General features: G+C 39.6%; 1 protein-coding gene across 1 annotated transcript in view; it reads right to left on the bottom strand.

The window, feature by feature from the left end:
* LOC122803364 (protein mab-21-like 3) overlaps positions 1–22,570 on the bottom strand; it is a 425,581-nt gene that overhangs the window by 102,852 nt on the left and 300,159 nt on the right. The window contains exon 5 of the mRNA XM_044072942.1: positions 13,795–13,973. Within this exon, the coding sequence (XP_043928877.1) occupies positions 13,795–13,973 (179 nt within the window). The remainder of the gene's footprint in view (positions 1–13,794; positions 13,974–22,570) is intronic.

The raw sequence follows: 22,570 nt of genomic DNA, 5'->3' as shown, positions 1-22,570 counted from the left end.
GTGGAGCATGTCCATTAATTCTGGGTTGGACATGGCTTTATACGTCAGGCATAGATCACCTCTGAGTAGGCGGTAAGCAACTGAGTAGAGCTGGAGTTTCTTTAGCCGAACTGCATAGGGCATCTGTTTGAGTCCATTGATCCTCTTGGTGAGGTACTTTTGGGGCCTCTCCAGTTGCTGCAGGTGTCGGGTAAGGTACATCCCAAATGGGGCATTGTATTCAATTATGGGCCTGATGAGTGATGAGTAGAGGGGCACAATGACCTCTCTTGTTCTAGATGTGAACCCTTTCGTGATAAGGTGGGCTATATAGAAGGTCTTTCTAACCACTCTGGCAACGTGATTGTCAAAAGAGAGGTTTCTATCTACTTGGGTCCCCAAATCCCTAATTACTTCTTCCAGATTTTAATGGATTACCACCTATGTGGTAATTTTTGGGCACTTTGTTTTTCCCGAAGGGGATGACTATGCACTTTTTGGCATTTAGCTTAAGGCCATGGCTCTGGCACCAGTTATCCGTCTCTGTGAGACCTTTTTGGAGGATGCTTGTGTCAGTCGGAGAGTTGATTATGGTGCCCAGCTTGCAGTCATCTGCGAACTTGGTCAGCCATAGTCCTCCCATATTAGCCTGTACCTCAGAGAAGTATATACTGAACAAGAGAGGTCCCAGGACTAAGCCTTGTGGGACGCTACTTGTAACTGGTTTGGAGTCTGACATGGCACCTGCAATACTGACCATGTGGGTTCTATCCCTGAGCCAGTTTGCAACCCATCTTGTGACATAGGGGTTGATATTTAAGCTGGTGAGCTTATTTATGATGCCCGAGTGGGGTATTATGTCAAAGTCTTTTGCAAGGTCCAGGTAGGCTGTGTGGACTACCTTCCCTTCATCTATGGCCTTGGTAACTGTTTCAAAGAAGTTGACCAGGTTCAAGAGGCAAGATCTGCCCTTAACAAAGCCAAATTGGGTGGGATCCAGTGTCTGGAGGTTACCAATGTCCTTGTTTATGAGTTCAATGATGATACACTCCATAGCTTTGCAGACCAGACTAGTCAGGCTTATAGGGCGATAGTTTCCTGGGTCCGTTGTGACACCACCTTTGTGGAACGGGACCACTGTTGCTGTATGCCATTCCTTGGGTACATATCCTGTAGCAAGGCTGAGACTGAATAGTGACTTTATGTGAGGGTTTAGTTCTTCTTGGAGCTCGTGTAAGACGCAACCTGGGACACCGTCTGGTCCCACTGATGCTGTGTTTTTTGCTTTGGAGAGGGCAGCTCTCACCTGTGCATTTGTGATGTCAGGGAGGCTACATTCTGTTGGGATAGACATTTGGTCTTTTGGGGGGAAGAGGGGGAAAAGTTTGCACTGAACCTGTCTGCCAGGATGTTGGCAATGTCTGTGGGATCAGTGTATTTTTTGTCATTTTGTACTAACTCAGAGCATATCTAGGAGTTGCCCCCCAGATTCCTGACATAACTAAATAAGGCCTTGTGATTATCTTTAGTGTCTTGTGCAATTTTTCTTTTGAAGCTGGCCTTAGATAATTTTATGAGGGATCATAATTTCTTGCTAGTACTGATCAGAGATGCCTTCCCTTTTCGGGATTTTGCTCTATCATGTAGTAGCTTCCTCCTTCTGTTGTATAGCTTATTTATGGCCGGGGTCCACCAGACTGGTCTCCTGCCTTTGGAGGAGTGAGTCTTGGTTTTATTTGGGATAACATGATCCATGCATTCCTGTAGGTGTCCATAGAATGCATTTGTAAAGGATTCTGCTGTTTGGGCAGTATTTTCCACTGGCCCAGTGGCTTTTAAGGATTCCACCTCAGTTTTGAGAAGTGTGAAATTTGCTTTTGAGAAATTTTTCACCGTGATTTCCTTGGCTGGGGGTGGGGATGGGATATGGATGTCCAGTGAGATTAATTTCTGGTCTGATCTTACCAATGAGGGACATACATGTGGATGTAAATGACCTGAGACAAACCTCAGTGGAATAAATTAAAAGAGACACTATGGATCTCTCTGAATATTGTCACAGACCGGTACATGCCTTGCACTGAGCAACATTGTACATTCAGCAATGATAATGTCACAGTATGGACAGGAGTGTCACTCCAGACAAATCCAGTATGTATCAGCATGGGAGTGGGGCATGGTTAACAGGCCACATTGCTTTGCCAAGGATGGTCTTCCCCTGTCCCCTGGGCTTTCAGATATTGGCTAAAACTTTAGCCACTCCCTTAGAACCTTTTTAGGCAATTTCAAAATAACAAGACTACATAGCAAAAGAAAAAATCAAAGTACCCTTAAGGTGTTATTGCTCAATGCTCAGAGTCTAAACAAGAAATTCCACTCCCTACAAGCTCTCCTCACTCTGGGGAATGTAGACATCTGTTGTCACCAAGAGTGACACAATGTACTCCGGAGGTGGGCAGCTTCAGTGCCTTCTACACATTTAGACCAACAGCAGCTCCAACAGAGGCTAAGGGTGGAGGTGTCTTGATCTACATTAACAACAAATACAACTCCAGGTTGGTTAAACATGATGATGCCCTGGAGTTCATCCACATCCAAGTCTCCATAGAAAAGGTTCCTTACTATGTCCTGGCAACCTACTGTTCACCCTCTATGACCCACTAGTCTCACAACTCTTACCTAGACCTACTTAAGGTGCTCACTATCCAACCAAATAGCCTATTCATTGGAGACATTAACTACCCCTCTGTAGACTGGGAAACAAACACTGCCTGTAACTCACAGGAACAATGTTTCCTAGACTTTATCAACACAAATATCCTGGACCAGATACTGTGGACTCCAACCAAAGGATCAAACATATTGGACCTAGTATCTGCCAACATGGGAGAGCATTGCAGCCCCTGCATCATGTCCTCATTAGTGAGGTCAGACCACAAAGCTGTCTCCCTCAAAACAAAAATCAGCCCAGAAAACCCAATTAAACCTATAATAGTTAGAAATTATTCTAAAGCAAAATACGTCCTAAGTGGCAGTTTGTCAGTATTCACAGCTCCCACAAACCCCAAGATCACAGCTACCTATGTAGAATTATTTATAGAATCCCTGTAGAAACATGTAAATGACTGCACTGAGATTGCTGTACCTACCAGAGATAAGCCCAGATCTATAACCAAAAATGAACTACATTGGTGAAATCCTTACCTTAACATGATATAAGAAAATAAAAAAGTCATGTCTAGAATCAGAAAGAACAACTTTCATAGAGACAAGAGCTTTCTTATTCAAATAAATTAAGAAACTAAGAAGTTTAATAAAGTCCAACAAGGCCAATTACAATGTCACGATAGCCCCACAGGCTAAGGACAATCACAATGCATTCTTCAGCTATGTCAGGAACCTTAAAGGTAATACTTAGCAGTGTGAAGAACTGGTGACAAATTGTACAACCTTCACTGACCAAAGTTACATAGCAAATCTACTGGCTGATAAATTTAACTTCACTCCCACCACTACCCCTGTGAAATCCCTTCTAGCATATCCCTCTGGGGAACAGGTCCTGGTGGTGCTCGCTAAGGCCAAAAATACTGCTTCAGTGTGCCCTAACAATATCCCTGGTCACCTCCTAAATAGCCTAAAACAAGACCTATCAGTACCACTTGAGGCACTCCAACTATAGCCTCAAGATAAGTTATGTGCCACTTAAATGGAGGGCCGCAATGGTCATCCCTCTTCATAAGGGTGGACTATCAACTGACCCTGAGAACTACAGACCCACCAGTTTGACAAGTCTGAAATGCAAAGCCATGGAACAAATTATCATGGAAATGATAAACAAGGACATTGGCAGCCTACAAACACTGAGTCCATCCCACTTTGGCTTTGTTAAGGGAAAGTCTTACCTACTCAACCTGGCAGACTTCTTTGAGAGGGTCGCCAAGGCTATGGATGATGGGAAAATGATGCACACTGCCTACCTTGACTTAGCCAAGGTATTCAGTTCAATACCCCACTAAGTTATTGTTGACAAACTCTCATAACTAGGCATAAATCCATACATACCTCATTGGATTTCTGGCTGGATGACAGGACCCAAGAATTTGGGATTGATGAGAACACTTCTACCAGGAGACTGCTCACCAGCAGAGTACCCCAGGACTCCATGTTGTGCCCACTCCTGTTTGGCATCTACATGTCAAAGGCCTCTGGCTCACCAAGTTCGCAGATGATTGTAAATTGGGAACTGTCATAGATTTCCTCCATGATAGCAACATTCTACAAAACAGTCTAACACAAACAAATGAGCAGTGCCAAAGAAATGCATTATAGTGTCCTCTGGGAAATTATCCAACCAAGCTTATTAATCCATTGATAAAGGACCCTAAGAGTTGACCCAATATCTAGGGATCTGGGAACATATGTAAACAGTAATCTGGCATTTGGCCAACAAGTAGCAAAGATAATAAGGAAATCATTCTGTGTCGCCAACTCATAATCAAGAGTATGGCATCCAGGTCCAAGGAAGTTATAGCACCACTCTACCTAGCCCTTATCAGACCCATCATTGAGTACAATGCCCACTTTGACAGGTACCTAACCAAACACTTGCAACATTTGGAGTGCCCTCAAAGGTTCCTCATCAGGAGAATACAGGGTATGAATACCCTGTCCTACACAGATCACCTTAAGGCCCTGTCTCTGTACTCAGTCTCCTACAGGTTACTGAGAGGTGATCTATGTCTAGGATATAAGGAACCCTAGGATCTAACTCTGATGAATCTCTTGCACATCTGCAAAGTAAACAGCACCAGAACACTAGCTCCAAGGACCTGAACTTTGCCTATGACATAAGCAGAACATGTTGGAGAGATTGATATGTGAGTGAAAGGATCCCTTCACTGTGGAATAATCCCTGACCCTATTCAAAAGAAATCTTGATCACTGGATAGGAAATCACAAATTCACCCCTGTTCTGCCCCCATATACCTGATGGACAGAGGTCAACAGTAAGTAAATTAATCCCCATCTAACATAACCTCCCCACATAATCCTTATTATAGGGATACTTAGGAACATACCTCACCATTTAGGCATCCAAGCAACTTGGGGACAAAACTGGTTTGTATTGCATGGTTAGGCTTGTAAAGACCCTAGCGGTTGTTAGCCCGGTATAAATCTATGAATCTATTAACCTATGAACAATTATTAGTCCATTTGCCACTTTGCCACATTTAGACCCCGTTTCCCTTTAGTGAGTCTAGTTTTGATATTAAAACTCAGAAAAGACCTCATAGAACCAAGAACGCATTGTCATATAGCCCTTCATAATTTGGATTACAAAAGTAAGTCACAATTATTAAACAAATTCCTGATAAATAAAACTGTGAATTTTCTACATTCGTATCAATTTAGGTTTATTCCAGAAAAAATGACTACAATAAATTATGTATTACAGACTATTTTTCTTCATTATAAAAATAACACAAATGCAAATACTTTACCAGCAGCTTTTATATCTTTTGAGTCTGAGAAAGCTTTTGATTTGGTAAACAGAGACTTTTTTAAACATTTACTTAAATTAAATTTATCATCTTCAATCCTTAATATAATAAAAGCTCTGTTCAACAATACTGTTATTTAAAAAATAATAGAATGACTTCTGACACCTTAATAAAAAAGTGTGAAGCCAGACAAGGTTACCCTCTATCACCTTCCCTTTTCATATACCACCAGGGCCATTATATGATTAGCCATACAGTCCAACCTAATTGTGTCCCTATGTATCATGGGTGTTTATTAGGAGGGGGTGTGTTCATTAGGATGTTTCTAGAGATTACATTACATCATGGGGGGGTGTATGTTATTTTGTGGCTTACTGTCTGCCTCTGTCTATGACAAACACAGGGGCCAGACCCAGGGTGATTTTCCAATTTCCCATCCACTGGTCAAGGTTACTGTTAAATAGAGTTAGGGATGGACTCTGCTTCACATGGATGGGGATATTCTGTGACGGATCTACCTGACAACACCGAAAGCTCAAAAGGCCGACAATGAAATCACCGACACCACAACAATGAAAGTGCAAAAACATGACAGTTCACATGCCCGACAAAGCACAATCCCGACAGTTAGCACAAACAAATTCCCTGTTCCGAAAAACACACACACAACACAACCACACCAAAAACCTGATAAACCTACACTTAACCTTACATACACAACTATCTATGCGCTAACCTTAACCCAAACCCTAACCCTAAGGTCCGTCACTATCGCACACTTACCTTACCCGCACCTTAACCCTAAAGTCGATCACTATCGCACACTTACCTTACCTGCACCCTAACCCTAAAGTCCGTCCCTATTGCACACTTACCGTACCCGCACCCTAACCCAAAAGTCCGTCACTATCACACACTTACACAGTCACTCTCATTTCGCATGTCGTGCTTTCAGCGTCAGGATTTCCACTTGTCGGGTATTTCCACTGTCGGTCTTCCAGTGTCAGTCATCTCATCGGTGATTTCACTTGTCGGCCTTCTCAGGTAGACCCTCTGTGACACATATCTGCTTCACCACATCTTTAAATTCTTGGAACTAGTGGTTCTGATATTGTTCATTTTGCAGATATGCAGAAAGTCAATCAGAGCTGGATCTGAGCATGCACTGTATGCAAAGCATAGATCTCCTCTCATTAACCTGTAGTTGATATAATATACAGACAGGGCTTTAAGGCGATCCATATAGGACAATGTGTTTATACTCTGGATTTTCCTAGCAAGGAACCTTTGTAGGCATTCCAACAGTTGCAAATGTCTGGTCAGATACATACTGAAGGGGGCATTATACTCAATGATGGGTCTGATAAAGGCCAAATAAAAGACGTTCTTGAACCTGGATGCCATGCTCTTACTTATAAGTCGGGTGACATAGAATGGGTTTCTTACTACCTTGGTCACATGTTGGCCAAAGGCCAGATTACTGTCTACACATGTTCCCACATTAGTCTACTGGGTTAGCTCTTAGAGGTGTCTGTCGATGGAGTAATTAGCCAGGGTGGCAGTTTTTGCAAACAGCCCTATAATGCATTTCTTAGCATTGAGTTTTAATCCATGACTTTGGAACCAGTCATTTGTCTGTATTAGACCCTTTTGTAAGATGTTAGTGTCATGCAGAGAATCCATAATAGCTCCCAATTTGCAGTCATCTGTGAACTTGGTCAGCTACAGACACTTGACATTAACCTTTACTTCCAAGAAGTAGATGCCACATAGGAGTGGTCCCAGCATGGAGCCCTGTGGTACCTTGCTGGTGAATGATCTGTTATTGGAGGTGGTATCACCAATCCTGGATTCCTGGATCCTGCCTGTAAGCCCACTGGCAATCCAGTAAGCTAGGTAGGGGGATATGTCCAGTTATGTGAGATTATCAACTATACCTGACTGGGGCATTGTATTGAGCACCTTAGCCAGTTCCAGGTAGGTGGTATGCACAATTTTCTCATCATCCATTGCCTTGGTGACCTTCTCCCTTGAAAAAAAAAAAAACTGGATTGGGTCCAGAGTTTAAAGGTTACTTATGTCTTTATTGATCATTTCCATGATATGTTGTTTCAATCCCATATTAGAATATTTACGAAAAAAGATATATTAATTAGTCCAATTTCTATTACTAATCAAAATATAAAATTAAATATCTTTGCAGGTGATTACTTATTATAATATCAAATCCAGAAATTTCAATAAGCAGAACTTTAGCTGCTTTAGATTCCATCAAAGATTTAATCAGTTACTAAATTAACAATGACAACTCCAAATTATTTTCATTAACTTCATATAATAACAAAAATAAAAAAAATGCCTTCTGTTAGTAAGCTAAAATATTTTGGATGATTTTACATTATTAATTCAGAATATATTGTAGATGAGCAAATAATAAATGTGTATACTTTTAAAATAAATCATTATAAAATGGCACCACATAAACTTATCTTTTGCTAGTTGAATTAACTTATTCAATTTAAAATATATTCTAATCAGTCTCTTTTAGTCAAAGTTCTTTTCTGTTCTACTCAGTTCAAATAGTATAATAAAATAAATATGGATTTATTTTGAGGAGGTTCCTTAAGGAGTCTGCCAACATCATGATTAGACTGCCTGGCAAAATAAGACATAATATTAGAGAGCCAACACTATTTTTGTACATACCTCTATTAATTATGCAAACTGGAATTTGAACAATCAGACTACTATTACAAATATAATTAGTAATATCTGGCAACTCAAGCTGCCAACTCGGCTTCAATTATATAATTCAAGAACTTAATCAGATATAAATATAAAAGAAAATGTAATGTCAAAAAATCAAACAGCAAATTCCAAATATGCATTTTGTTTGGTTTTGTTTTGCTTTATCTGACTGACTACATAGGACTATCAAAGATCTTTTCTTCTCATGAGCCTTTATAGAATTATATTTCAGATAGTAATCTTACCCCTAGAGCTGAATTAATTAAATAATTCATTGGATCACAGAGCATAATAACATTGAATTCACCTACTTATTGTATTAAACAAATTATTTCAATTTTAATACAGATTCACCATTTCAAACTATATCAATGGAAAAAACTTTAGGATGCCTGTTACCATATATCACTGCTATGAATGTTACTACCACTGAGCCCACAAACAGACCCTGGAATATTTAAACACATATTAGATTAAATCTCAACATGTTTTAAAAAAAGTATGACTATAGACAAAAGCATTCATTAAATCATTTAGGAACAGAACAATCCAATGAAAAGTTCTATTAAGAGTTTATTTAGCCTTCCATGTTATCCTGGCATATATTCAACAGAAAAGGTACTTGGAGATATTTGTGGTGGTCATATCCAAAATTGAACACTAGTAGATTAAAATGCATCTAATTATTTTTACAGATGACACACCTGCAGCTCAAATACAATTATTTAACTTGGATCCTATGTTACAATGAAAATTTATCTAACAGGGATCTCAGCTTATTATATTTGAAAATCTTAGTAACTAAATGTTTGATATTATCAATGTGAAATTAATTTGGAAATGTAGAATTTCCTTTATATGAATGGCAGTCTATATTCACAAAGTTTAATAGTTTCAAACTCACCAAAGAATAAACTAACATAATATTGCATTTTTTCTGAAAGTTGGGGAGGGTTTGTGGGTTTATTGTAATATATATCAATGTATAAGTGGAATTTTAAAACAAAATTTTTAAAAAAGCAGAATTTCAAGGAAATTGATTATCGTGATCAATTATTCCTTTCCAGTGCCCACCCTTAGGCCAAGTCTGTTCTCCTCAATCTGTGCCTTCAACTCCAAGTTAAGAAGCAAAAAAAAAAGTCTGTTCCTGATCTAGTGCTTTTTTCACCAGGTTTTTAGACTTTGATTTGTGCTTCCCAAGCAGCAAAAAATAAATAAATAATAAAAAAGTCCTCTATCCTTACTAAGAACAAAAAAAAATAAATAAACAAAAGATATTTTGCTTTGAACTGTAACAAACTCAGTGCAAGTATGTTGCAAACACTTAGCTGCAGTTGCAATATCACAAACTAAGCACTTCAGCGATTCATTCCTGAAAGTAGTTACAGTATTGGTATGCTGGTACTGTGATAAAGGCCAACCAGTTACTGCCAATAGCACCCCCTAACACTTTGTGTTCAGGATAACTCCCCTTTTCCCCATCCTAGTTGCATGTCTGCATTAATATATTGAAACATGAATTTGTATGGATTGAAATAAGTATCAGATGAAGTCCTAGGGGAAATTATACCAGTATGCTGAAAGAGCTCACTAGATTGCTTTGCTGGAAAAGAATTAAAGTTATTTTTAAGGTAAGACTGGCCATGTATTTATTTATTTATTTAGTTTGTTAGTTATTTTGTGCTTAGAAGTACACACTTCAATTTGTTATTTTTTAAAGAACTAATAACATTTTTGACAGGCTCCGAAAATACTGGATACTGTGAAAAATTGTGGCAACCATGCAGAAAGTTGTCTCTGGCATTTGTAGAACATCATTAAATTGGAAGTAAAATGTTTAATATTCAGTGTTCAATATTTCAAACTCATTTTCTTCAAAAGACCCTTTTTGAGTTTGCCAAGAATTAACAAATACATATAAACAGCAAAATTAAAACATTTAAGTACACACTTAAACGTCTTAAGACTTCAAGTTTTTGTCATATCCAGAGGAAGACTAATCTGAAGCTTACCAGTTTTTCCATGGAATGATCTAATCTCTAAAATAGAATTACAAACAAGGCTATTCATCAACAAATTGGTACATATAGTTCCCAGTGTGGAAGTGAATCTGATGCATTGCTTGCATTTTGTAGAAGTGAGAAATGAGCATAGCCAATGCAAATTGAAGTTTAAATTATCATGTTGTGCTTTCCTAAAGTTATTCTTCAATTATAAAATGTTAACTTTTGACTATTCTGATAAAACAATTCTTAAGCTTGCATGGGGTTCCTAACCACAATGCCATTATGCAGTAATTAGCATAAGCTTCATAGAATAGTGCTTTGACAGTTTTGCAGTTTCAGTGTCTTTCAATTACCCACACTTGACACGTTGCTGTTACCTACAATAATTTCCAAAGTGTAATCTGTTCACTTATTATAAATCCTAGCCATCTAGTGTAGCGAGCAATTTGCCCTGTGTATTGACCCCCTCCAAATATGTCTAAGTTGTTCATTATTTTTTATAACTTCAGATGCCTTAACAAAGTACAAGCATGTCAAACTGAAACCCACACAAGCATATCAAACCTAAATCTGCACAAGCACGCCAAACCTAAATCCACACAAGCATGCCAAACCTAAATCCACACAAGCATGCCAAACCTATATCCACACAAGCATGCCAAACCTATATGCACACAAACATGCCAAACCTAAATCCACACAAGCATGCCAAACCTATATCCACACAAGCATGCCAAACCTAAATCCACACAAGCATGTCAAACCAAAATTCACACAAACATGCCAAATCTATATCCACACAAGCATGCCAAACCTAAATCCACACAAGCCTGCCAAACCTATACCCACACAAGCATGCCAAACCTATATCCACACAAGCATGCCAAACCTATATCCACACAAGCATGCCAAACCTATATCCACACAAGCATGTCAAACCAAAATCCATACAAGCATGCCAAACCTATATCCACCTTTCTTGTTTTCTGCCCTGGTTGCTCAATTAATAAGAATCGCCTTATGCTGACCACTTCTACTGACCAGATAGGATGCATTTTATCTCTCTTTTTTGGTGAACAATAAACAGAAATATTCAGTTAATAGTCTTTCTTTTTTACTGTTTTTTCTGCTTACTCACTTTCATGTCTAAGTTTAACATTCCCTCTTCTTGTCTTCCTTTGTTCTTTGTCCCTCAGTAAAATTTTGTATCACCTTTTTGACAGAACTAGTAACTTTTCCTCTGTCTGGATTATTGCATTTCTAACTGCTATCCTTGCTTCCTTTGGCTTTGATACTGTCATTTCTGATATTTCTTCTGGGTTTTATTATATTTCTAAAATGCTATTATAGTTTTGCTTTCTTTGTTTGAGAACTGTATTGTTGTTTCTCTTATTTTTGATTTATTTGTTTCCCACAAATGTCTATTGTTTTGGTGCAGGCAGTTGTTACATGTTCCCATGGTTCTACCATAGGTTTACTAAAAGTTTTCATGTGTTAGTAGCTCTGGACACACTGGCTCACTGCCACTTACTGGAAAAGTCAAGTGCTGTAATGCCAACTAGCTTCATCTTACTTAACTACTTAGCCTTTTCAACACCAGACCCTATTAAACTGTATAGCCCTACCATTGCTCTAACCCTGACCCAAAAATTCCTACCTAGTTCCTAATATGAGTCCTAGCACCCTAACCCTACAACTGAACTCCCCCTCCCTAAACTTAAAATCCTGATAGCTCCATAAAGCTAAAACTCCACTCCCTATCCCTAAACCTGTCACTCCAACCCCCCACTTAAACCTAAATTCCCAGATCACTACTTAACCCTAAACTGCTCTCCTACTCCTAAAGACTTAAATTTCTCTGCCACTCCCGAACCCAAAAACTCCCCTCCTGCTCCTTAAGCCTAAAACTCCCCTCCTACTCCCTAAACCTAAAATCATCCTTCCCTCCCTCTCTCTAAACCCAAATCCCCTTCCTGATCACTGCCTTTATCTACACTCCAACCCCTTCCCACACCCTCCCTACAGCTGCCCCAGTTATCTCGCTCAGACACAAATAATGTGCTTGGGTAAACTGCAGCAGAACTTGAACATAAAGAGCAGCCTCTACAACCTACAAGTCGCTGGAGCCCATGACTTCGAGTCAGGGGTCTTTCAGTGCTTGGGACTTGAGTGCTTGCAGCAGAACCTGTATAGTTACTCAGCTGAACTTTTCTGAGGTATTTCTCCCATTGTGGAAAACTCTGCCGTCCTAAAGTTGAGAACTCTAACTTTTGATTTGAACTGCATCATTCCATAAAGTATACAACACCTCCAAACATTATTAGGAAAGGACCATGTCACACCACACATTGTAATTAACAAATATTATGCTGTCTGTGGTAGGATCTTCAGCTGGAGATAGCAACTACAAATGGCAGTGGTCTTCCAGAGGAAACATCAATAAATGTTTGAAAAACAGGCCAAGTTGAAATGTTTGTGAGGGAACTGGGAGGCTTTTGTTCATTTTGGTTAATGTGCGTGTGTGTGTGTGTGTGTGTGTGTGTGTGTGTGTGTGTGTGTGTGTGTGTGTGTGTGTGTGTGTGTGTGTGTGTGTACGTGCATGTGTGTGTGATGGTAAGCCACTAAGCTCTGTTTGGTAGATTTCATAACAAAATTTTATCAGAAAAAAATGAAGTTGTTGCACTTTCAAGTTCAACAAACTTATAAAATAATTTCAGTTGTTTTAATTTTACTGCAGATTTTAAAAGCTTCCCCTATGAACTACCAATACACAATCATTCCTGAAACTATTTCTCAATCACAGTTGATCAAGAACTCAGTTCCCTTACAACCCATGTATTAACATTGCAGTAAGCATTTCTGCAGCTGCCAAGCCCCTTGCAGCACCCCCTCCCCATGGCTTGTGTTTACTAACTCCCCAGTCATAGTCACACAATAGTGGAGAAAAAAAGAAACTTCCCAGTAAAGTACACAGCAGTCTCAAACAAACAACAAATGCACTGTGTCTAAGAATCTATGCAGTATACATCATAACTTGATTTCAACCAGCTGTGTAATCCCAACAATTATCAGTTACCTGTATGGCAAATATTTTAAAATTACAACCATGGGTCCTATCTCTTAATAACACAGTACTTAGAGCAAGATCCCAAAGATAACATACTCAAACTTTGCTATAGGGCTCCTTAGAGCACTAGTCCCTGTTGTTACAGAAAGAAACTGATGTAAGATTCTAGAGAAATGTAAATGTTTGTCATTACCCAAAAAGTTTGTGTCTTTCAGGTTTTCCCGGTTAGGGGTCGCCACAGCGGAACTTCAGTCCACTAATGATTGGCAGTAGAGTTTTACGTGCTGGCTTGCCGGGCCTAATGCACAACCTTCAATGAAGGAATGCCCGTTCATGCATGTCGCCACACAGAAGACGCTCTAACTGAGAATCGAACGGGCAACGTCTAAATGTGAGGCGACAACGCTACCGCAGCACCACCACCGCAGTACATTACCCAAAAAGTATTTACTAAATAAATGCAAAGAACATTGGATAGTATTTCCTTTGATACCTTGACACATCGTGTTTTTTCACGTGGTAGCCACCGTTGCAGAAATCTAGGCCAGCGTGCTTTTTTAGGCCAACTGGAAAGTTCAACCATTGGAACAAGCTCTGCTTCCACTTGGAGTTCCAAGGTTTGCACAGCAACTCGAATGACTGGACCAATGGTTTCTAGTAAGCTAACCTTATCTGTATAGGAGAAAAGAATTATGATGAAAAGGTTATAGTGCATAAGTTACCCATGTACACAGAAATGTATTAACAGATATGGATTTCTTTAGACATCAAAGTATATTATTCCATGAGTTTACAACATACATTTATGAAGCAAAGTATAAATCAGTGATAGCATTAACAGATATATCTAGTAGTCATACATCATTAAAATGGCATAATTATATTATTTCAGTCATTTATTTGTTTGAATTTGTTAACCAGGATCAAACACTGTTCCCTGTGGAATATTTACAGGGTCAGCCCAGATAGGAAAAAAAAAAAAGAAAAAAATAGCAGAATACAGTATAACAAAGTTAAAAAGTGTGCAAAGAATAATAACATAAACATCAAATTGTAGTGAAGAAATAGTATTATATAGTTAGAAACAAAGAGGAAAACATAATACAGACAAATACAAAGAAAGACAAGACTCCTAAAAGATTACACAATAACCATTATTAGTACATAAAGTGTTAGGTTTAGAAGAGCAAGAGAGTAAAATGTACAGTAAATACAGAGACTGTGGTTTCTAAAGTGGGGTTCAGATTGCATGTATTAGCTAAATAAGCTTTGTAATGGCTACAAGATGAGGAAGGTAAGAACTTATACAAGTGTAAGAAAATGAATAAGCCACTAGGCAGATGATGGTGACTGACTATAACACTATCAAATGCCATTTTATCAAGATCATGTCAGCAAAGTCAGATCAACTGTTACTGAATAAATGTCCATTTAATTGACCATATCTGCACAATATATGCCTAAATCAGAGAATTTAAGGAGGAGTTTCAGTCCTGGTTGAGTTTAGATTTAAGTCCGAGGTTCAAACTAAGAGTTAACATTAGAGTTAGAGATAAGTCTTAGTATGTGGGTTAGATTTGCATGCATGCAGTCTATGAGTTTTCCCCCTGTGTGTAGTATGTCGGGGCTTTATGTGTATCACTAAAAATTATTTTTGTGATTATGTATAAGTTTGTGTTTTGTGCATTTATTTATTTTTGCTGAGATTGCTCAATAACCACAGACCTGTCAGTTTAACATCCATCACAGGCATTGCTATGTAGAAATAATTCTGAGTTGAGCTCAGTGATGGAAATTGATTAAGGGTGCCTGAGAAGATGTTCCTTATGTGAATCTGAACTGTCAGAAGGTCATGTTAGTGCACTGTAATCCATTTCAATAATTAAATCTTGACAAAGTTTGATTGAAGGATCATAGTGCATATAATCTACTTGGACATCAGTGACGTGTTTGGCCTTATCCACGTAAGAAGTTACAAGGAAAACCAAAGAATATAGGAACGGGAAAAACACCATCAGATGAGTCAAGAAAGGCTATAGATATATATATGTGTGTGTGTGTGTGTGTGTGTGGTTACCTCTTTCAGTGGAACCACATATAAAATAATGCATTTAAGGGGGATCAATCTATGGATAATATATATCTTTGAGGATAAACTTGGTAACATGCAGAGAATGACCACAAAGATTCAGGCCTCATAATCACACAGGATGAGTCACTTAAAGTTCAGTAAAAGCTATCAGAAAGTAAGTTCCAGCACCTCAGTGTATAGACTTGAATTTTTTTTATTAAATACTTTTCCTCCCCAACCCCTGCAATTGACCATCAGCTACTGAGACAAGCCTCTCCTTGTTCACATGGTCTACTGAAGCTAACATGCCACTCCTGGACTTTCCTCTACCTTTAAGGTCAGTGAGGAGATCAAGGCACTATGCTGCAGCATTTTGTTGTTGCCAATGAGACATTTTTTATGTGCCTTACATTTCTCACACCTTTCTATGTACCCATAATATCTACAGATAGATGTGCAGTAGGGTATGCTGGTGTATCATCTGACCTCTGCCATGACAAAACCGATGCCTCTGCTTCCCTAAGGATAACACCAACACATGTTCCCCAACCTCCATTAAAGATCAACCATGAGGCGCTTTCGAGTGTGTACCCCCCCCCCATGGATTGGCACATCCATTAAAGATCAACCATGAGGTGCTTTCGAGTGTGTACCCTCCCCCCCATGAATTGGCACATCCATACTCCTTTGCCAGCATCTCAATTACCTTAGCTGCTAATCAAACCTGAGTAGCTGGGGCTGTAGTCAGGGCTTTATCTCTATGCCATGGTGCTGGTAATGTAGAACTGTAGAATAGGTATTTATTTTATTGCATTTTATTTGCATTTGCTAAGTGGGGAAGAGCACTGATCTATATGGACCTTTCCAGAACTCGGCCCAGGAGCATGGTATGGTTAAGTGACTAACTCAGAGTCATACTCTTACACAATGGAGATTGACATAATTAAACCTTGGACCATTAGACCACAGGAAACAGCTTATTAACAGCTCCTTAATACTGTGCACCAAATGCCAGATAATTGATCCCTTTACAGAGAACAGCTGAAGGTGTACTTGGGAATACTGAGGTTACTTCCTGTGGTGATAACAGCAGTTTCATTGACATTATGTAGATGATGATTACTGTGACAATGAAGGGTTTGGGATGTCAGAGTACAAAAGAGGGCTTTACAACATGATACATTGTCTACAGAGAGTTATCAGAGCAGTGGAACGTAGGAGAAAAGACAAGGTGTACAAATAGCAGCTTAGCATTAATATGAGGCATGGCTTTTGTACAAAAAGGGTGGCGAGACAAGCATCTTATTATCAAAACTTGAGGTAGAAAAAGAACCATGGACTAGTTAAACAGAGCACAGAATAAGGGAAGTGGTTTGAAGATGTGGGAGGAACCACTGTAGATGGTATGGTTTCTTTTGTTTCACAGTTTTGTTCATACATACAACTGTGTCTTATTTTTCCAAAATGTTTCATGTCACAACAATATCAAAATATTTCCACATACTTACATCAGTTACTGTAGTTTTAACTATTCAACACCAATAATTTCAGTATTTTAAAAGATTTTACTTCATTCATAAAAGTCTTCTCTTTTTACCCACTTACTATTTCTCAATGGAATCATAGGAAAACTTGTCATATTTTCCCTATGGAGCTTACTTGGCCCTGCAATCTTTCAGACCTTACTGGCTAAAGCTTTTTGCTGCTGGTATACTGTCAAGTTTGGCAAACTGTTTTAAATGTAGGATGCAAACAAAAAAAGCTGACAAAATTTGGTCAGTTACTTTTGGTATGCTGTAAACACTAACAGCTCAATCAGCACTGCCCATTACTGTTTGTTTTTTTTTTCCTTGACACTAATTGAGTGTGTTACTTTACAACTGCATGGTTCAGATTTCAGGGTGCAATCCTTTCTGTCACTGCTAGTGTGGAGTTTTGCATTTTCTCCATGTCACGGTGGGTTATGTCATATAATCATAGGCGGTTATTAGGCTATCAACCCAGAGGTCATTTCAAGCCTAGCCATTTAATCCTAATGTAATACCATAGATACTTTAGTCAATAGCCAGGATTGTATTTATTAGTGACTGCCCGTGTCCTAGGAGAGTTGTGGGCGCTATCCCCGGTAAGAATTTATGATGCCCTATCCACTCATCCAGGTTCCTTTTAAACAGTGTCATAGAGGTGCTCTGCTTCACAGGAATTGACAGCCTATTCCAAAGACATGGCAAACACTGGGAGATAAATCTGTCCCTCCAGTATGTCTATTCAATTCGCAGGCCATATTTATGTCCCTGGAATGGGTAGTTTTTGTCCTGTTTGATTTATGGATGTGCAGAAAATTCATTATTTTTGGGGTTGGAGACTGTTCTGTAAGCCAGTAATAAGTCTCCCCTAAGAAGTCTATACAATACTGAGTATAGTGACAGGGACTTTAGTCGGTCTGTATAAGGCATGTGCTGGAGTCCCTTAATCTTTTTTAGTTAGAAATGTCGGAGGTCTCTACAATTGCTGCAAGTGCTTTGTAAGGTACATGCTAAAAGGGCATTATAGTCAATTATGGGTCTGATTAGTGAAGAGTATAAAGGGGTTATAACCTTCTTTGCTCTAGAGGCAATGCCTTTGCTAATCAAGTGTGCTATGTAAAAAGCCTTCCTTATTACAGTAGACACATGGGAGTCAAAGTTAAGGTTGCAGTCTACTTCTGATCCCAAATCTCTTATCCCTTAGCAGGTACATAGGGTATTGCTGTTAATTTGATAGTGTGAAGGGATATTGTTTTTACTGAAGGGAATCATGATGCATTTCTTTGCATTCAGTTTGAGACCATGACTAAGACACTAGTAGTTGGCCTGCATAAGATCCTCCTGAAGTACACTCACATAATTTGGGGATTCAATAATTGTACCCAGTTTGCAGTCGTCCACAAACTTGGTCAGCCAGAGCCCTTAGTTTTGGCCTGAACTTCTGAAAAGTACATACGACACAGTAGGCAGCCCAGCACTGACCCTTGTGGCACCCCATTAGTGACAGGTTTGCTGGTGGATGTGGAGTCACCCACCTTGGTAATGTGTGACCGGTTTGTGAGCCAGTTGGCAACCCATCTTACAACATAGGGGTTTACATTTGTTCTCTAAGTTTATTGGTAATATCTGAATGTGGCATTGTGTCAAAGGCCTTTGCCAAGTCAAGGTATACTGTGTGGACAGATTTGCCCTCATCAATGGCCCTGGTCACATTTTCGAAGAAATCCACCAGGTTTAACAGGTAGGATCTGCCCTTGATGAAGATAAATTGGGTCAGATCCAGGGTTTGGAGGTCATCTATGTCTTTATTTAGGAGGTCCATGATGATACGTTCCATGGCTTTACAGATGAGGCTAGTCAGACTTATGGGTCTATAATTCCCTGGGTCTGTGGCTAAGCCTCCTTTGTAGAGGGAAATAACTGTTGCTGTCCTCCATTCCACAGGAACAAAGCCAGTGGTTAGGCTGTGATTGAATAGGGTATTTAATGGTGATGCCAGTTCATGTTTTAGTTTGTTTAGAAGACAGACTGAGATGCCATCTGTTCCCACAGAGGCTGGTGTTTTTTGCCTTATAAAAGGCTTTAATGACCTGTTCTTTGGATATGTAGGGTGGGGGGGGGGGTTGGGGCAAGGTGTGTGGTAAGTTTGGAGGGGATAAGGGAGTGAAATTTTCACCAAATCTGTCTGCTAGCAAGTTTGCTATCTATGCGGGATCTATGTGTGTGATACCGTTAGTCACTAGTTTGGGACATGCTTGAGTCCTACCTTTTAAGGGTCTATATTAGAACATCGAAGTTTCAAAACTTCGAATGTTCTAATATCAACCCCTATTCAGCGAAAGCTGTAAAAATCGAAGCAACAGAAAACCAAATTTTTTCCTAGGGAAAGAATTTGGTTGTCCGTTTCTGTTGCTTCAATATTTTCAGCACTGTGGTGGAAAGTTACGGGTCGAGTTCAGGTAAGTGTACGATTGAGTGTGGGTTAGGTTAGTTAGGGTTAGGGTGCGGGTTAGGTATGTGTGCGATTGTGTGGACGTGAGGGTTAGGGCGGGTTAGGTGAGTGAGGGTTAGGGTGCGGTTTAGGTATGTGTGCGATTGTGTGGATGTGAGGGTTAGGGTGAGTTAGGGTTAGGGCACGGGTCAGGTAAGTGTGCAATTGTGTGGACGTGAGGGTTAGGGCAGGGTAGGTGAGTTAGTGTTAGGGCGGGTGAGGTGAGTTTGCAATAGTGAAAGACCTTAAGGTTAGGGTTTGGGTTAAGGGAAGTGGATAGTTAGTGATGTGTGTATAGTTTAGTGTAGGGATAGGTGTAAGATTTTAGGTGTATGTGTGTGGATTGCTGTTTGTTTGGTGTGCTTGTGTTTTATGTATTTGTTTTGAAACAGCAAATTTTTTCCCTAGGAAAAAATTTGCTGTTCTGTATGTTCGATGTTTTCAGCTTTCTCTGAATAGGGGTCGATATTAGAACATTCGAAGTTTTGAAACTTCAATGTTCTAATATAGACCCCCTTTTAAGCTATGTACATAGCTGTAAAAGGTCTTATGATTATCCTTGGCTGTGATTGCTAATTTTTTTCTCATAAGTTATCCTTAGAGGATTTGACATTTTGTCTTATTTGCCTGTTGAGGCTGAAGAGGGTGCTTTTCCACTGTTGTGGCCTCGCCTTAGTTTTCTTAAACAGCAACTTTCTGAGTTTCTTGTAAAGTTTGTTGATGCTGAATGTCCATCAGGGCAGCCTTTTTTTACCTTGGGCTCTGGCTTTGATTCTATCTGGAACAGCTGAGTCTATACACTTATATAAGTGATCGTACAGATCTTTAGTGTAAGCTTTGGTTGGCTTGGAATGCATTTATACCTTCCCCTAGGAAGGTATAGTTTGCTTTGGTGAAGTTTTCAAGTCTGACTTCGCCCTTTGTGTGTTCTGGTGTTAGTGTCAGTTTGAAGGAGACTGATTTTTGGTCAGATTTAACTAATGAGGGTCTGACAGTTGCAGTGTTGCATCTGTTTGTCACATTAGTGAGGAACAGATCTAGTATGTTTGTTCCTTTTGATGGGGTTTCAACAATTTGTTCCAGGGTATTTGAGTTAACAAAGTCAAGAAACTTTTGCACTAGTGAGTTAGGGCTAGAATAGGTTTCTCAGTTGATGATGGGATAATTGAAATCCCCCTTACCCAGAGTGTTTGGCAATATTTGGATTGATTCCAGTTTGGTCAAGTAGGCCTTGTGCACATCATGATCCATGTAGGGGGCTCTATAACTAGCTTTGACTTGAATGGGGTCTTACGCACAGTAATATGAACATGGAATAACTCCATGGAGTTGTCCAGTCTAACTAGTTGGGAAGTGAATTTATCTCTAGTATAGATATAAACGCCGCCTCCCTTTGTTCTTACACATTCATTTTGTGGTCTAAAGGTGTGGAAGGCATTGTAGCCTTGCAAGGCTGGGGTACTCTCTGAGGCCTTGAACCAGGTTTCTGTGACTGCACAGACATCTACATCCTCCAGTGACAGCAATACTTCCCAGGTATGCAGTTTTTGGTTTAAGCTCTTAGTGTTTAGCAGCATATCCCTTATTTTGTTATGGTTGACTATTTTCATGTCAGCAATTTTGTTTTTGAGGCCTTGTCTAAAAAAGGCACTACAGGGAGGCAAGAGCCTTAGTTAGCAACCAAAAGCCTAGTGGTGCCAGGTCCAAATCATCTCTGGCAAAGCAACAAGGTTTGTCGACCACGTCATCCTAGACTGATAGAAACTGTATCTCCTTTGAATGACACCACAAATTAAGCTAATTACTGAAATTGATCATTTTTTACTTATACTGTGGCATCATTCTAGGTGAGGGTAATATGCTGCTCAAATCTAAGGACATACCTGCTTGGGACACATACTTGGAGAGCTCAATCATCACTCTCTTCATATTGTCCAGTGAGGTACATCTCAGGTCATTCACTCCAACATGAGCTATGACAGAGTCATAATGGTAACTGTTGCCAAGAGACCTGAGTGCATGCGTGATCTGAGAAATCCTGGCACCGGACTGACAGCTGACTGTGACTTTCTCCTTATCTAACCTGGAGAGTGGGACAGCTGTGTGTCTCACTATGGAGTCTCCAATGACAAGAAAATGTGTTTTTTCAGTGTTACACCTTAAGGGCTTGGTAGGTGAGACACTGGTGTTGCTATGTGTCTCGGGTGCTATGGTAACTGTCTTAGTTTTAGTAGTCATTTGGTTTGGTGGTCTCTCGTGTTTCTGTAAATTTTTTTGAGAGAACCTCCGCATGTGTTGGTTTATGCGTTGGATGAGTACTATATGTATGAGTAGTGGTATTATGTGCATGAGTATTGGTGGATGAGTTGATAACCTCTTCAGTGTTGCTGTTTTGAGTGCAAGAGAGCAGGGATTTCAGATTCTTGGTGTAGGTACCTTTCTCACATTCTGTACTAGAGTGAGTTATTAGTAAAGGGTTGTCAGTGTACATAAGGCAGTTGAAACACTACCTCAGGAGACCCAAGTCAACAAGGCTGGCAGAAGAAACAAGGGTAGTCCAACTGTCCATAATGCTAGGTTTGAAGAACTGTTATCACAAAGTGGGTGCTTTCAAGACTGATTTATGATGATGATGATGAGGTGGTCTGTAGATGGGTATTTCTGAGGGGATTTTTGGCAGATGGTTTAATAGGTCACAGTTCACTAGCAATACTTCTTAGACCGGAGATGTACTAAAGATGAGGACTACACTAATGTACTACAGCTGTATCTATGGGAAGAAGTGTCAAAATTATCTGTTCAGCTATGGTGCACATTTGTGCAGCAGTGCATGATGCTGTGTGATGCACAAACAAGCAGAAATCTGCTCAACCATGGGGCTTAAATACCAGAAACTAAAAACTTAAAAATCTTAAAAAAACTCAAAAGAACCAATGACGGTGCTTACTCCAAGCCCTAGACCAATCACCCTTCAACAGACAGGTTCCAATCAGCAGACTTCTCTCCCAAGGTTGTAGAAGGGCCCCTTCCAATCAAAGATGGTTTGGAAAATGTGTTCAGCCACTATAAACAGACCTAGAAGCAGCAAACTTGTAGCTGGACTATGCTACAGCTACTAGCTACACTAATTTAGGCAAGAAACACTAAAAATGTTTTAAACGGCAGGTAAAATAGCAGTAAG

This window comes from Protopterus annectens, chromosome 5.part1 (genome assembly GCF_019279795.1).
Source record: "Protopterus annectens isolate FY-2018-M chromosome 5.part1, PAN1.0, whole genome shotgun sequence".
Taxonomy (NCBI): domain Eukaryota; kingdom Metazoa; phylum Chordata; order Ceratodontiformes; family Protopteridae; genus Protopterus; species Protopterus annectens.
Note: the sequence above shows the minus strand (reverse complement) of the source record. Positions and strands in the feature narration are given on the sequence as shown.